We start from the raw sequence: 18,452 nt of genomic DNA, 5'->3' as shown, positions 1-18,452 counted from the left end.
CATCCTTCCAATTTTTTCCTTTTCCTTTTCTTTCTTTCTTTCTTTTATTTTTTTTATTTGACAGAAGCAGCTTTGGTTGTTATGCTTACGCTACGCTGAATTTTTATCAAGCTCTTGGAAATACAATTGTGACAGGCAAAAGCAATCATTATGTATTCTTCTACATATGAGAGCTGCTTCCAAGAGGCTTAGACTTTTTGTTAACTTGAAGAAAACTACCTTTGGTCGTATACAACTCCACTTGGAGAACAGTTATGCAAATTTCCAACTATTTACAACGTTTCATACTATCGATAAGAAATGAAATTTCAATACACTAAAAACTACCCTCTTTTAAAATCTTAGAAATGGGTGAAAACATTAATTTCCAGTAATAATTGTAAACTTCTATAATTTTATTTTTGTGTGTTCATACAAATAGCATTTTAATTTCTATTCTTTTACGGTATATATATATATATATATATATATATATATATATATATATATATATATATATATATATATATATATATATATATATATATATATATATATATTGTGAAATGTAACAGAAATGCAGGAGCCTTCTTTGCGCACTTCTTAATATTGATCGACGGAGGTACAGATTATGTTTAATGTTTGTATTTAAAATCCAAAATATAGTTTGGTTACTTTGAAATTATAGTAATTTCTTAATGAATAAAATTTCTAAATTTAAGGCATCTTATTATCTATTAACATATTGAAATACACTAACACACACACACAATAAATCCTTATATATATATATATATATATATATATATATATATATATATATATATATATATATATATATATATATATATATATATATATATATATATATATATATAATGTATGTATACAGGGTGTATCAGACCACCCGTCCCAGGCATTTTTCTCAGCTCGTAGTACACGTACACACTTCAAACAAAAAATTGAATGACCAAACCGTATATGAATAATTAAATGGTGATGCTTTGATATCCAGTGGCGTATCTCGAATACTACCATGTGGGGTCAACTCCAAAATTTCAAATGGAAAGTGGTATCAATTTCGATTTCTTTAAAAGTATTATTGGAAAAGAAACAACTTTTACAGGAAACACTTTTCGTTAAATTTTACGGTTTGGCACTTACGTGTGTTATTTGTTGTTGAACTGCTACTATCAAGACTACCCTTCCCAGACATTTCTCTCGGCTTGTAATGCACGTAGATATTTCAAACAAAAATTGAATGACCAAATCCTATATGAAGAATCAAATGGTCATGCTTCCATATCCAGTGGCGTAGCGCGAATACCACCATAGGAAGTCAACTCCAAAATTTCAAATGGAAAGTGGTATCAATTTCGATTTCTTTGAAAGTATTATTGACATTTTTTTTTTTTTTACAAGAAACACTTCGTTAAATTCTACGGCTTGGCATCTACGTGTGTTATTTGTTGTTGATTAGCTAGTATTAGATCACCCATCCCAGGCATTTTTCTCGGCTCGTAGTGCACGTAGACACCTCGAACAAAAAATTGAATGACCAAATCGTAGGGTCTATATGAAGAATCAAATGGTGATGCTTCCGTATCCAGTGGCGTAGCGCGAATACTACCTCGGGGGTCAACTCCAAAATTTCAAGTGGAAAGTGGTATCAATTTCGATTGCTTTGAAAGTATTATTGGAAAAGAAACAACTTGTACAGGAAAAACTTTTCGTTAAATTCTAAGGTTTGGCATCCACGTGTGTTATTTGTATTTGAATTGCTACTAGCAAGACCACCCTTTCCAGGCATTTCTTTCGGCTCGTAGTGCACGTAGATACTTCAAACAACAGATTGAATGACCAAATCGTATGTGAAGAATCAAATGGTGATGCTTATATTCCGTGGCGTAGCGGGAATACTACTACGAGGGGTCAACTTCAAAATTTCAAATGGAAAGTGGTACCAATTTCGATTTCTTTGGAAGTATTATTGAAAAAGAAACAACTTTTGCAGGAAAAACTTTTCGTTAAATTCTACGGTTTGGCATTCACGTCTGTTATTTGTTGTTGATTTGCTACTATCACACCACTCATCGCAGACATTTTTCTCGGCTCGTATTGTATGTAGACACTTCAAACAACAAACAGATAGGTGATCCAAATAATGCTGTGCAAGACAAACTGTCACAGCAAAAGCAAGGAATGAAATTATGTGTTGCATGCAAGTTAGGACATTCGAAAATACTTTCCCCGATATGTATGAAAAAGAGCTGAAATACCATATGAAACAGCTGGTGGTTTAATGCCATTATCATGAAAAGAATACCTGAGTTAGTTTGACTTAGCTGAAGAACTAAATATTAATCACTGGTTCAACAAAGATAAACAGAATGCTGTGATTCTTTTTTTTTTTTTTTTTTTTTTTTTTTGCTACGAGTTTATGAAGTGACCTCTCGATTTGTTTCTTAGAACACCTGTATCTACAAGTATATTGAGTACAACAACTTTCAGTAAGGAAGAAATTGCAAAATTCTATACAAATTAGTGCACATTGATGGAGAAATATTCCTTTCGACCATCACGAATATTGAACATGGATGAGACTAGTGTATCATGTGTTCATGTTAATCTCAAAATGATATACTAAAAAGGTAAACGAGTTGTGGACAAGTTGACGTCGGGAGAAAGAGGTCGGAATATAACATCCCTATGCCGTAAGCGTCAGTGGACCACCGATGGGCAACAAGCGACGTTTCGCCCCGCAGCGATGATCCACTGTGGCTCCACTTCCGTTTTGAAAATTATACCACTAGCCGTCCACTAGCGGTAGAGATGCTTAATGTGAGATTGTGCCTGCTGGTGTTCTTTTCCTTTTCGCTTGTAGAATTTGTTATATTCGAGGACATCCGGAATAATTAACAGGATAAGTACCTTTACAGTTGACACATTTTGCTGGTGTGTCTCTGGTCTTCTTTTCGCATTGTTACGTCCAGTGAGAGCCAGCGCACTTAGCGCACCAAGGTAGAGCTTGGCAATTTGCTTGCGAATGCCCAAATCTTTGGCATTTGAAGCATTGCAAGTAATGTATCTTTTGTAGTGGTTCTATGCAAACTTTTATGTGTACCAATAAGTCTTCTTTGAAGATTCTGGTAGCTTGTAGAGTCTTCTTCAATGTAATCAAGAATAGTCGGATAGAGACTTTCCCTCTCCCGCCTTTACGATTCTGGGTTCGCATTTGTGAAAAAGAGAATATTGGGAGTGCTGTTGTGATTGATGCTGAGGTCTTCAATGCTGGTATCAATTGGAAATTGGCGGATAACTGCTTTGATTGTCCCAGTTTTCTTCTTGCGTATAGTTTGTTGTAGGTATATTGTAGTTTGTTGTAGGAACAAAAGTTTTGCAAGACTTCGTAATCTTCCTGAAGCTCGCACTTAATTTTTGTGTATCCTTTCAAGAATAGAAAAGTGACTTCTTTGCTGCAATCTTTAGTTATTAATTGTTGTAATTTATAGACCTGGGTAGGAGGGCAATCATATATGTATATCCATGGGCGGCGATTAGGGGGGAAAGGGGTCAGTTGCCCCCGCACTTTTTTGAAGTAACCCATTAATGTATATAATTTCATTTGGAAATGTAAAGTTTTTGTATATATTACTGTTTCACAGAAAAAATTACCATATAATATTTGCCGTTCTGTGAGTGCGTGTTGATTGGCCTCCCGTAGAGTTAAGAAAGCTACAGGAATTGCAGTTTAATTGCCATGGAAAATAACCGAAATATAATCTATTGGAGCACAATTCCAGCATTTTTCACTTCTTACATGGGCTCGATATATTAGTCAGCCGCTTTGAAACTAATTGGGAGAACATTTCGCAAAGAAGTTATTCTTTAATTGCACAAAATTAACAGTTCCTAAAATGTCTTTACTTCTTTCTAATAGTAAGGAATATTGATTAAAAAAAGAGTAATAAGAAACAACTACATTTTCCATTGTTTTGCAGTGTAATATACGAGAGAAATGGTGTATTTAGGGGGTGTACGAGTATATATACAATTAAATTTAGTGAATTCAACATAATTCTAGGTTTTAGGATTATTTTGTATAACCGGAGTGTGGAGTGATTCTAAATATTGTGTTTTGATTTGTTCAAAAATACTGCACGTAATGGCAACGAACATTTTCAGGAAGCTACAAAAGCAAATATTTCTTTAAATGTCGTAGCATATGCTTGTAGTATTTACTGTCCTTCATTTTCTAACGTAAGAGTAATAACATACATTTAATACCATGCGTGGAATTAAAAATATAAATTGTTCAATAATCCCCAGTTTCAATATAACTGTTGCAAAACAAGCCTCATTATTCATTATTATGATTAATATTATCCTTTCTATGTATTTATTTTGCGAAGAAGCTGTTTCAAAAGTGTCCAATTCTCCCGTTTGCGTCGCGCGCATACAATTTGTTGTGGGAAGAGGTCGTGGAATAAGATCTTTACATATAAATAATAGTGGCCATAGCTCAGCGGGAACATGACCACAAAATGGGTCAACAATACAATGGAAACGCCCATAAAGCGCGCATGATTTTGACATGTTTTTCGTATATCGCCCAAAAGAGAGTGAGTGTTCCGTTGAGGTTTTATGGGAGTAATACTAGACATCAAGCTCTACAAGCACTGTGAATTTCGTCGCACTCGAGCCTGCGGAACAGGGAAATAAATCGGTTCAAATTTAGGGGTCGTTGTTCCACAGGCTCGAGTGCGATGAAATTCTCAGTGCTTGTAGAGCTTAATGTTTAGTATCACTTTCATAAAACCTCAACGAAGCGCGCCCCCTCTTTTGGGCAATTTAAAAAAATATGTAAAAAATATGCGCGCCTTATGGGCATTTCCAATGTATTGTTGACCTACTTTTGTTGGCCAGGTTCCCGCTGAGCTATGGCCACTATGTAAAAGTATTAATCCACGACCTCTTCCCACCCCAAATTGTATGCGTGCAACGCAAACGGGAAAATTGGCCACTTTTGGAACATCTCCTTTGCTATTAAATGATCTGATCACACAATTTTCCAGACAGAATTTTAAGATGTTCATGAGCAAGGAATCAAACCTCTTCTTACAACGCCTTCGTTCTTTAAGAATACAAAGGGCTAGTACCTACTTTCGTTGCTCTTGTCAATTCACTTAATAAAATATGGAATACGATATACGGTATTTAAACTGAAAAATATAGCATCCTATTAGTTATACAACCTTCCGTCAAACAAAGTGTTAGAAACAACCAGGGAAACTAAGATTGATATACAAATATTCAGATCATGTCTTGCCCCCCCACTTCTAACGTCCAATCGCCGCCACTGTGTATATCCAAGTTTTTGTCACTTCTGGTCACTCTCACTTTTTAAAAGTGCAATTTCATTCCCATCTGAAGATGGGTGGACCGCAGAAGGTAATGCCTTCTCTTCGGCCATAAGCATTTATTCGTAGTTTCATTTGGAGGTAGGTAACAGGATTTATTTATTTATTGATGTGTTTGGCTGGGTACAAAATAAAATTACAAAATACAAAAATACAGAATAATACAAAATAAAACCAAAAAATGCTTATTATAACAAGTAATGAATTTTTCAGTTCAATTACAATGATTTCTCTTTAATTTTGTGTATTTTATGTAATTTAAATATCAAATATTTATTATTCTTACAAAGTAGTACACAATTTGTAACAATGATAAACAGCTCATAGATATCTTCAATAGATTCGCATTGTTTACAGCTTTACGTGATCTACAAATGATCCTATTAAGTTTCAACTTAATCAGAAATCTCACTCAGGTTTGCAAAAGTATTTTATTTACAGAATGTATTATTTTTATATTGTTCAGTTTATATTCATAAATTAAATTATCATTATAAAAATATATACGTAGATACATGAAGTAATAAGATATCAAGATGTCAATAGGTTTCACTGATCACACTAGTTCAATAGTTACTAGATATTAAGGTCAGGGTTGTGCTATTTTTCGGGAACACATTTAAGACACAGTAATTTCCTTCAGTGCCAAGAAACCAATCTTTGACAAAGGTGGTTCTCTGTCTTTAAAAGTATTGTAATTATAATGTTAATTATTTAGCTTTTATTCATGTTATAACACTTTTTTACATGGTTAATACATGGGCATGTCAAGTAAACTATAACCTTTTTTTTTCAGGATTTTAAGATAAACAAGACTTATAAGAAGAAAATTTCAGTCATGAACGTCACCACAAAACCTTTAAAATGCAAGTTTGTTAAATTAGAAATGCAAGACCTATTCATTGAAGGTATTGTATTTAAAGAAAATATTCTCTCTCTATCCATGGTGCTTGGAGAACGGATATTGGCAGGTAGCACTTTAGACTTCGACATAATTTTCAAGCCAATTAGAAATGATGATCTTGAAGGAAAACTAGTCTTTTTCACACAGGAAAAGCAATTTAAAATTCCTTTCATTTGTCTTGCAGAAAGAGCCAAACCGAAAATAGAACCTAGTACAATAGAATTTGGCAATATTCTGGAAGGATCATTCATTAAAAGAAACATTTTTATTCAAAATACAGGTTCACTACCTTGTACTTTTTATATAACTAAACTAACTCCATCAACACATCAAACTGAAAGAATTCGTTCTGTTGAATTTAGACAAGAAACAGGAATTCAGGAGACTGAAGAAGTTCCTAGTGAAAGAAAAACTGAAACATCGATACATAGAAAATCAACTGAAACTAACACTGAAGTAGTACAAAATATAATTGACGAAGTGATTGATAACATTCTTGAAGTATATCAGTTTAGTGAAAAATATAATCTTCGACTGGAACCTCGATCTTCTATCTCATTACAAATAAAATTTTATCCTCCAATTGTTGGTATTTACGAACAACAATTTAGTGTAACATTTGACTGCAAGGATCAAAATGAGGTAAGTTAAAGCCATAGCTTTCTCTGTTTAATACATGTATTTATCGCTTTAGTTTCCGTACTTAAACATATATCTTAAAAGCATTCAATTGCATTATCATTCGCTATCTTCTCAATTGTTTGAGCTATAATCTCTTTTGATGCATTACATAAGTTAGTAGATACTGAAGATGAAAAATAGTTTGTTCCTTAACGTTTCATTCTCTTATTATTGTCTTGTACTCATATTACTTAAAATTCTATCGACATGTAGATCAACTATAGAGAGCAGAAACTTACTAAAGTTTCTTTAATATTACAATAATTAAAAACTATAGAGTAATTCGGAGGGAAATGAACATAGTAAGAATGAAAGTGAAAAAAAAATCTTACACAGAAATGCATTCTGAAAATACAAGTATGGTTCATATCGTGTCTGAAGTAACGTGCACAGAAAGAAACGAATCATACAAGATAAATTATTCACTTCACTCCAAACGTGGGGATGAAGTGAATATACATATGAGGTGAAGTGGTGAGAAAAAGTGCCCTCGACATAGTGTAAATAACAAGATATAGACTGTTATATAATGAGTATACAGCTAACGAAGAACACCTACATGATGTAAAGGTACATAAGCTATTGTTGTAGAAATGCTTAAGAGGCAAATAGACATACCAACCCGAGATCGTAATAGCAACAAAAAGTGCTACAACTCTACCCACTTTCCCTGCAGTCCGTGCTCGCTGCATTCAATAGTTCGCTTCTTTCCTCTGTACACTACCTTCTTGGTCAGCCCCAGACTCAATACTGTACACACAGGAGTTTTCTAAGGTCAGCGCCGATCATGCTTTGTTGCCACATATCAGTAACCTTAACCTTATCCATTTCACCCCTATGGTCACTTCCTCCCGAATTACTCTATTGTTAACGGTGAGTAATACATGTGACATCTTTGCTTCTTTAGCCCGTTGATTAGAAACATGGAAAATTATTTTCTCTGATTTTGATTTGTCTGATTTCTTCAAGTTTAGTTAAATGTCCTTTAATTCGTGAAAATTAAATTTTGTTAAATATAATTCAAACATTAAATTCTCAAACTTAATTTAAGAGATATAAAGTTTATATGTAAATAATGCAAAATCATTTTGCAATAGTAAGAAAGTTCCTTCCAAGATTTTGTTTTCAGTGTCAAGACAAAACCAGCCAAATATCTATTTGTAAAGCAAGGATAAGTAATTATGGTTGGCTTTTAAGAGAACTTAAACAACTAGAATCATGCAGAATATTAACTGAAATTTTGATTTTTAACATTCATTTACTTGTGTTTATATGTTGATGATATTCTTCTTATTGTTTCAAGCAAAAAACTAATTTTTACCAGTGTGACTTCCCTCACGAGCTACCTCTGGTCCTGAGTGTCTACCAGTTATACCTACTGGTGTAGTGAACTACCCTAGCGAGTAAGAATTTGCCATACTGTGCAGTGTATGATGCCCGAGCGTTAAACTTAGTTCATATTCCGCCAGTATAAATATTAGCTAACGGTATGAGCATAGCTCGGCAGAAATCAACCCAATTCGGGAATCTCTGTAAACCAGAGAGGGCTTGCATCCCGACCTTGCCTACCTTATGACATTCAAACTCGTGCACAGACACTGCGAACACTTCGAGGTATTCCCGTACCTTATCCCGGACCTAATGGTGTTTTAAATCACAATTTGAGATTGAGACCTCCTCTCATTATCGAGCTGAACCAATTACTACAGGGATTGGAACTTGTTCTTCCACCACCATTCCCACCCTCTCGATAGGGTCGTTCAAGCAATACAAGACTGCCTCAAATTACGGTTGAAGCTCTCTACGTTGACGGACCCACTGACTGATGTATACCGGATTGTTTTTTGCCAAAGCCAAAGCATCATCTACCCATATGGTTATCCAAGTAATAGGGGATACCACAAGTTTACATACAGAGGTACTACGTACGTGTTGAAGCTCAACTTCCTGCCGAACTCAATGACACGTGCAGGTTGCAATGAAGGAGAGGACTATAACCACTATCTTCCCCCAGTGTGGTCGACAGGGACCCAACCTTGGCTCCCTCAAATTACATTTGAAGTATTACTTATATTATCGGATCTAATGAATGATGTAGGCCAAATTACTTGAGCAATCGATGTCATTTGGGAAACTAAGCTTTTACCCCGTAGGAGTGTTCGAGTCTATCCATTCGTGGGCAGCCCCAACTACCTCAATTTTACGTGCTTATGTAGACGGACTGTGCAGCGCTTGCTTTACCGTATGGGTTTCAGAAGACGACACCCACAAGAGATACTACTCACTTCACGACGAAGTTTTATCATCTTACGTGAACTACATACCATCATGACTGGGTCATCCACGATTTGGAGCCAGGAACGCGGAGTGATAAGTTTCAATTCCCGATTGCACTGTGCAGATTATAGGCTACGAATATGGAGCCAGCTCCAGAGTCATGGATCTGACTTGCCAAATTATAAGTTCATGGCATCTTCTTCTGGTTTGGCGTGTTTTCTCTTGGTAATATTTGTGATCTTTGTTCAGGGCCGTCGCGTGGGCGGGGCTATCGATGCGATCGCCCCGGGCGCCGCGACCAGGGGACGCCGGGACGACATATGAACAAAAGTCAAAGAATTCAGATTATGTTGGTAAATTATTATTATTATTATTATTTTTTTTGGAAAATAAATGTTTTTGTTAGATATTTTAATAATGATCGGGCTACGGCTAAGTAGAATTTATTTGTTTATTTCATAAGGACAACACAACAGACTTAATGCTCAGTTATAGTGTTGTGAACATAATTATCTAACAAACTATTATACATACATTATTACACATACACAAATACACTTCGTTTAATTATGCAGAAGTTATTGTCTGACACGGACATACTAAATACATCTACTTCATGGAACCTATTTCGTTATATGAAGCACACATTCTCCACAGAGGAGACTTATGTAATAGCTATGTTAGTTCTTGCTTTTCTACAATAGAATGTCCGTGTTTGCTGTTCTAGTCTTATCTATTGGAACACATAATAATACTTCTGAAACTAACTCTGGACAGTCAATTTTACCGTTTAATAATTTATCTAAGAACAACAGATCAAACACCTATATCCTTTTTTCTAATGTTCGAAAACTAAAATTCATTACTATGTCTTCATAGGGGACATACTTTGGGTAGAAACCGGTTTTCTTGTATGCAAGCATTTAAAAAAGAATGAAACTGTATATTTTCTATTGCATCAGAGTATTTAGTAACATTTGATGTCCAAACAATACAACAGTATTCTAATTTTGACCTCACATACGAAAAAATATAACCTTTAAATTTTGATTCATTTTAGAAATCCTGTCCTATCCTATAAATTAAACTTAGGTTTCTATATGCACTACTCGTTATTGCGTCAACATGTTGAGCAAAAGTTAATTTGCTATCAAATCCTCCTACTCCTACATCTTTGATAGTATTTCGGGTAGACAAGGAAATATCACTTATTGTAGAGGTAAAATTAATTGGATTTTTCTTTCCTCGTGAAATATACAGATTTACATTTGGACACATTCAGGACTAATTTATTCTTTCCACACCATATTTGAAGTCTTTGTAGATCCTATTGAAGTTTCATACTGTCATCGTTGAACTTACTTTGGAGTATAATTTGAGACTGTCGGCAAAAGGAAAAACTTGGGAAACTTTAATATACAGAGGAATATCATTAATCAGTGGCGGCCGGTGAATTGTGGTTTTGGGTGTTGCAGTACGAACGATAAGAGACAGAAGATATAAAGTTGACTCATTGACTAATCAGCATAACTTTAGATGCAAATGCTATGTGACATGTTAAATTAAATAAAATTCTGTTTTTAAAAAATAAAAAATGCAGAACATTTTATCCGATTAATCACCTTAATTAATTAGTAAGTTTATTCTCCTTTCTTTGATTGGACTAAATCTGTCTAATACATGCTGGTTAAACTCTAGTATTCTTATTGTCAGGTCTTTTTCGATGAAAAGCATAGCCAATTGTGATCTTTCTTGGGACTTTCAATTCTTTGAAAGTGTCAATTCTTTCTCATGTGGAAAAAAAAAAACTTTTCTTCTTCTGCTGACGCCATAGGTAAAGTTAATATTAATTTCAGAAGCTTTGTAGATTCACTAAATATCTTTTCTACATTATTGCGAACGATTCATTCTAGCAAACTCAGTCCCTGACAGTGATCCGAATTCCTCTTCAGCGTTGACTGCAGTGAGTTCGTAGCAGAGATTAGTGTCATAAAAAATGTACATTGAACACACTTTATTCACAGTTTATCCAGGAAAATTTAAAATAAATTGAGGAAATGTATCTGGTGCAAACAACATTAATGCCATAAGATATCCTGTAAATTTAAACTGGATTTTTTTCGAACACTCTCCTGAATTGCCCTTTGCTTGGTTTGTCTAAGCCTTAATTTCCTCAGTTGAAAGCTGGTCAATGTTTTTTGTAAGTTATTTGCAGAAGTCATGGTATACAATTCATTCAGAATTTTTAGGTTATTTACAGAATTAAAGCACACACAATAAAATTAAACCTAATAATTAAAAACCAAAACAGCTGATACAAAATAGGTACTGGTATATGAATTCCGAATGTCACATATTCATACGTCAACATACACACATGCGCATAAAAGAAAAAACTACATTCCAAATCATCCGTCTTGGTTGTTACGCAATGCTGGAACACAATATACTTCCACATGAGGCGCAAAAATGCTTACCAATGTGATATGTTCTGGAAAGGAAACCTCGAAACCCGCCAGATGAAGGATCAGCATGTAACAGAAGCCAAAAGTCAAAGAACATGAAAACAAACAGCACTGCCAGTTCTACGCCCAGAAATGTTAACTGGGAGGGGTCCAAAGTATTTGAGGGAGGTCCAATACGTCTACATAATATGGAACCTGTCTTATACTGCACCCGAAAAGACGATAAGTAATTCTTACCTACTGTCATCTATATTTTTAGAAAAAAAATGATAGAACGATTAGTTTTTATGAGAAAAGAAGAGTACATGATGAGGCGTAAAATAAAATATTTAGCCTACATCAGTCATTTCTCTGTTAAACAAGTATAGTTCGTTAAGAAAGTCTGCAAATGTTAGTCAAGTTTCGAAATTTTTGGAAGGCGAACTGACAAATCGCAACTCTTAAAAAATGTAATAAATTTAGAAAACATGAGCCATGGCAACAATTGCAAAGTGCCAGTTGGAATCTTAAAACATGCGGTGAAAATTAGGAGTGTTGCCAATTTGAAGGATCGAATAATGGACGTTATTGGTTGCTAATTTGAAGGATCGAATAATGGATAAAAATTCGTACTGGTTAACTATAGAACCGAAATAAGCATACCATTGGCTGTTTGGGAAAATTTACTATTAAAATGAGGTGTCACATGTTATGGTTTTCATTTTTCAAACTTTAATTCAAAATGGCGGATTTCAATATGGCTGCCGTCAAGGTTACCTTTACTTTATCACTTCCCTCGAGGTATAATATGTATTACAGAAGCTTATCCACTTATTATCATTAATACGCGGGTTAGAAGCGGAGGTAAGGGACTTTCGCACGTAGTAAGTGAACAATCAAATGCCTGTAACTTTTCCCCAAATGGGTGTATCTCAAAACTAGCTTCACCATTGTCTTCCTGATTAAATTCTAGCCCGAAATTATGTATCATATTACCCTATTCCCATTTTAAAAAGTTGACCTTAATTCAAAATGGCGGATTTCAAGATGGCTACCGTCAAGGTCATACATACCATACAACTTCCCCCTAGGCCTTATATGTATCTACATGGTTGTTCTTTCATTAATGTTCCGTTTACAAAGGTTCGTAAGGGACTTCTCCAGTAATCTCTAATAACCACATCACATTTAAAAATTATTAAAAAATAGAAAACATGCACCATGGCAAAAATTTCTGTCATCACAAATAATACATATATGTCCTCTATCAGCTAGAAAAATTTAATTGAAATCGGAGCCGGATAATTGGGTGATGTCCCTTGTAAGAATTAATTTGTAAATGCGGGTCTACTTTCATTTCTTTTCTCCACTGCTAGATAGTTTCTTTCTTATTTTGTAATTCTGCAATCACTTTTTTTAATTGTCATTATATTGATTTGCTTCAGTATGGTCCCGTAATTTAAAAATATGAATGCATAGAAACAAATTCCATTTGTTAATTGCTAGTGAAAGAAAATTTAGAAATCTTATTTAGCGTGAAAAACCTTCTCGTTCACTGGAAACCGTGCTGTGTTGCAGACGCACTGCAACGACCAGTCCCTTTAACTTCTGAGGTAGGGGAAAGGAGACTTAACATTTGCTCCAATTGCCGCGCTGAAGGAATCAGGTCGTTGTATGCTCGCTGCAACACAATATAAATTAGAGACTCTGTGACGGATTATTTTTCGCTTTTTAAAACGGATTAACGGAACGGACAGTTACAGAAGTAAACAATATGTTATTTAAAGTGTATATATGCAAGTATTAAAAAGTATTTTTCTGTTCTTTACTACTATTGATAATAATATTTCTTTCTTGAATACTTTGGTCGTTGCGCAACGCTGCAACACTAACATTAGCCGCCACTGTCATTAAAACTAAGAAGAAACAACAGGGGGCCTAGATTAAATCCTTGAAGGACTCCCGATAGGGTATTGAACTTGAAAATACCGGTAATGTTAAACACCATCAAGGATTATTCAACTGGAACTCTCTCCAGCCCTCTGTGAGAAGAGTTTTTTTTTTTTATTGTGGAGTTTAACATTTGTATCGTTATTTGTATATAGGATGGTAAGAAACTATTTGAACAAATTTCGGGAGCTGATTCCTGACATCGAAACCAGCAAAAAAAAAGTCCTCTGGAACTTTGGTCAGTGAGGGATAGTTTCAGCGATATAAGGTGCCGAAAGCGTGGGAAAATGAATTTCAGAGGGCTGTTATTCGAAAATAACGCAACGTAGAGAGTGCGGTTTAAAACATGACACTCGAAGTCATATCTGCTCGATTGAAAAATGTATGTCTCAAACCTCTGCAAGATGTGTGCGATGGATTCCCCAAAGGAACATTGGGATTACTTGCCAAGTTATAGGGAATTCCCATGTTCCTTTGGAATAAAAAATTTGTTTTCCTTGTAATCCTTGGTTACAGTGGTTGGGCGAAAACCATATTAATTATGAAACTTTCATGCATTCTCCGTAAAATGCTTCAACTTTTGTGAGTCTACTGCTATTAGAGCCTGAGCTACGATCATTTGAAAATAACCCTGCAGTTTGTCATCTTTGTCCTAATCAGTGGCGTAGTTACATTATAATTTTGAGGAATTTCCTAATTATGCTGTATGTATCTTATGTTAACACTGCTGTTATATGTTACTGAGAATATATCAAAGAACATTTTGATGTACATTTTATACGCATCGTCAATTTCTAGAGCGGCAGAGGGGGGACGGAACTCAAAATTTTTGTTAGAAAAGCTGTAAAAATTGTTTTCCCTAACCCCCTAATCCTTGTTTACAGTGGTTGGGCAAAAACCATATTAATTATGAAACTTTCATGCATTCTCCGTAAAATGCTTCAACTTTTGTGAGTCTACTGCTATTAGAGCCTGAGCTAGGTTCATTTGAAAATAACCCTGCCGTTTGTCATCTTTGTCTAATCAGTGGCGTAGTTACATTATAATTTTGAGGAATTTCCAAATTATGCTGTATGTACCTTATGTTAACACTGCTGTTATATGTTATTGAGAATATATCAAAGAACATTTTGATATACATTTTATATGCATCGTCAATTTCTAGAGCGGCAGAGGGAAGACGGAACTCAAAATTTTTGTTAGAAAAGTTGTAAAAATTCTGTTTTCCCCTACCCCGTAATCCTAGATTAGAGTGGTCAGGGGTAAACCATACTAATTATAAAACTTTCATGTATTTTCTGTAAACCGCTTCAAGTTTCGTGAGGTTACGACTATTAGGGTCTGATCCACAGCCATTTGAAAATAACCCTACATTTTGTTCAAAATTGGTGCCGTATCCCAGGCTTTATTTTTTAAAAAGGCTCCGTAATCAAAAGGTTAAAAAACTTAACCGTTGGACATTAAATTAAAAATGTATGTGTTTTATAAGGAGTTTGATCTACCAAAATTCTTTTACATATTTATCCTGTCCATCCGGGAGACAAGAGATCTCAAGAGGTACTTCATCAGTCATCACCAACTTTGGTGAAAATGTAGAGTCAAAAATTAGGAATCAATTTCGTATTTAGAGCTGATAATTAAACCGAAAGTGGTAGAAATTAACCATTTCCGAACCACTTCCTGTATCAACGATCACTAGAGGGAAAAATATTTGTAATAGATAGAGGCGTAGGGTTTCCGCAATTGATTAAGCATTTCAAGAATAGATAACATCTCCAAACTTAACTGTTTACTTAATCCAGAAGCGATAGAAATCCACTACGACTTCTGTTTTCAATACTGATTTGCATAGAGCAGAAACAATAATAGATAGCAAGAAGCGGCTTTAGGAATAGATTTAGCTTCTTTTTTTTATTAATGGATACCATCTTTTCTTTTAACTCTCTGTTCAAAACAGATGTGAGAGAAATCAACCACTCTCGGTTTGAACGTTAGTCGTTATAAAATGAAAACGGTAAGAGATAGCGAAATGAAATCGTATTTTTCAGAGTCACTTAAACATCCGAAGAATAGACTCCATCTCCACTCTAAACCGTCTGAAGTGGCAAATATCAAGCACTTCCAGTTTTGAAGTTAATCGCTGTAGAATCAAAACCGGAAAAGATAGCGAAAAGCGGTTTTCTGTAACCAATTAAGCATCCCAAGAATTTATTTCATTTCCAATCTAATCTCTCTACTAAAACAGGAAGTGGAAAAAATCAACCACTTTCGGTTTTTCCATTCATTGCTATAGAATAAATACGAGTAATAGATAGAAGAAGATGTTTCATACAATCGATTAAGCGTCTGAAAAATTTCCCTCTGAAATCTCTACTAAAACCGAAGATGGTAGAAATTTGATACCTCTATGGCTTTCAATATTGATCTACTCAGTGCAAAAAACTGAGATAGCGAGAAGCGGTTTTATGAAATCGATTTAACGTTCTAAGAATAGGTATCATCTTCTCTTTTAAGTTCCTATTCAAACCAGAAGCGGTGGAAATAAATCATTTCCTGTCTTAACGTTGATAGATTAAAAACGATAATAGAGAGAAGGTGTGTTTGGTGATCAATTAAGCATTCCAAGAATATATTCCGTCTTCACTCTGGCCTCAGTACTAAACTATATCGTAAGTGGTATAAATATAATATCACTTCCAGTTTCAATAATAATTTAGAAAATATCACGCCATTCAAACCAAAGTCCTTCACGTGATGTACACATGACACTGCTACTTGTTTAAAGAATGACAATAAACTTAATACTAAAGTATATCATGAAAATACTCAGTATTGTACTTATATAATTTTCTTTCTATTAGGAGTAAAAATATTTGTTGGGTTATATTGAAAATTTTGATGGACCATCACATAGCACACGTGATTGCAAACATTCTGATTAGGGCGAAAATCATTAACTATTCTCCTCTTCGTAGCTAACTGAATTTCTTTCAGTGTCTATATTCTGAGTTTGCTCTAAGCAACCTGAGTAGAAAACTACATTTCTCTCATCTCTCTCTCTCTCTCTCTCTCTCTCTCTCTCTCTTTCTGGGTATGATTGAAATAGAGACCAAATAAAAGTAAATGTGGTTAATAGAAGAAACTTATAAATAACGTTTAGACAAATCATGCATTTTTACTTTTAAAACAAATCACAAACAAATAACATTTTTTTCATTATTGTAGTGCAAATTTGCTAACACGTACACAGGAAACACTTGATATGTACAGTACATGCATAATATCGAAAATACATGCCTATTAAGTAGCAGTAGTAGCACATTGAAATTAGGGATGCGTACGAGACAAGATTTGTGACTGTCTCGTATCGAAAATGTGCTGTAAAAGTGATGTCTCGACTCGAAAAGTGTATATTTTTCTATTGGAAGAGCCGTGTCTCGACTCGAATTTTGTCAGGAAAATCTTGTCTCGACTCTTCTCTTGCGCATCACTAATTGAAATTATATACACATTTTATGTAACAATACTTTTTAATGTACAATAGCATTCATCATATTTCCAAAATTTGAGTTTATTTTTACTTGTTCGTTCTACTTTACTTGTTTATTAAGACAACATTTTCTACCAGTTTGGGTACTTACGTGTTAGCAAATTCTCACTGAAGAACAATAAAGTCATATAATATAAATACGGAGAAAAAGATGCCATAATAAATATAGGCATAATGTACTTTTAATTTCTGAATTAAATCAAATACTTGTTCATGTCACTGGTCTTTTTTCCAGTTTGTTTTAACTTGCATTGGATCGGCTTATGAGAATCCAATATATCTTGAAAACTCAGAGATTGATTTCAAAGTGTGCGTTATAAATAGAACATACCAACACAATTTGATTATAGGTAATAATAGTAGAATTATGCAGTCTGCTATTCTAACAATACCAAATGAACTTCAGCGCTATGTTACATTATCTCCAAAAATTGCTCACATTAATGCAAAAAGTAAAGAAACAGTGGCCATAAAATTTTATCCGAAGTAAGTAGGATGTCATTGGTAAAGTATTATATAGAGAGAGATAAATAATAGTTAATTATTGTTAATTTAAGTTGGATTTTTACCTGAGATTTTAACATTGAAATGACATGAAATGTTCGATATTCAATCAAGCAAAATGTAATGAAATAGTTAACTATTATCTCTACGAAGTAAATAGACAAATGACAAACAATAATATAAATGCGTAATGACAAAAAAGATAAAGGAATGAGAAAGTTAAAATTATCACTACGTACCGGTATATAAATTTATATTTTCTCAGCCTCATTAGATTAGGGTGATCATAGTAAATATAAAGTAACTCTATAATTTCCATTGTTATACGCACATATTTTTAAAATAAATTTTTAATATTTTTCTTCTTCTTCAGCATATAATTTTCTTTAAAGAATTATAACCAGATACCAGATATTAGACAATATCGTCTTCCTCCTGGTAGGATACGCATTTTAATGAAAGTACTTATTTCTTAATGTTAGAGATATGATCAAAATGAATGTGCAGAATCTAATTTGGGGAGACTTTGCTTCAATTTCAGCAAAATACTACAGTTTAAATTCCTAACACTGCTTAATATTTGCATTTCCTTCGAACTCTGTACATCAGGATAATTACATATTCCTCTTCTTTGGAGAAAAATGTCTGCCAGTTCTTAGAAAATTTAAAATAGCACAAAATACAGAAAACTTAAAATAGCACAAAATACAGAAAGTTTAAAATAGCACTAAGTCTACCTAATG

General features: G+C 34.1%; 1 protein-coding gene across 1 annotated transcript in view; it reads left to right on the top strand.

The window, feature by feature from the left end:
- The window catches only part of LOC145693235 (cilia- and flagella-associated protein 74-like), a 124,905-nt gene that overhangs the window by 55,645 nt on the left and 50,808 nt on the right, over positions 1–18,452 (top strand). The window contains exons 3-4 of the mRNA XM_081769040.1: positions 6,196–6,945; positions 17,441–17,691. Of these exons, the coding sequence (XP_081625166.1) occupies positions 6,196–6,945; positions 17,441–17,691 (1,001 nt within the window). The remainder of the gene's footprint in view (positions 1–6,195; positions 6,946–17,440; positions 17,692–18,452) is intronic.

Source organism: Thermobia domestica, chromosome 8 (assembly GCF_964235325.1).
Source record: "Thermobia domestica chromosome 8, izTheDome1.hap1.1, whole genome shotgun sequence".
Taxonomy (NCBI): Eukaryota; Metazoa; Arthropoda; class Insecta; order Zygentoma; family Lepismatidae; genus Thermobia; species Thermobia domestica.
This window is presented reverse-complemented; position numbering and strand designations above follow the sequence as displayed.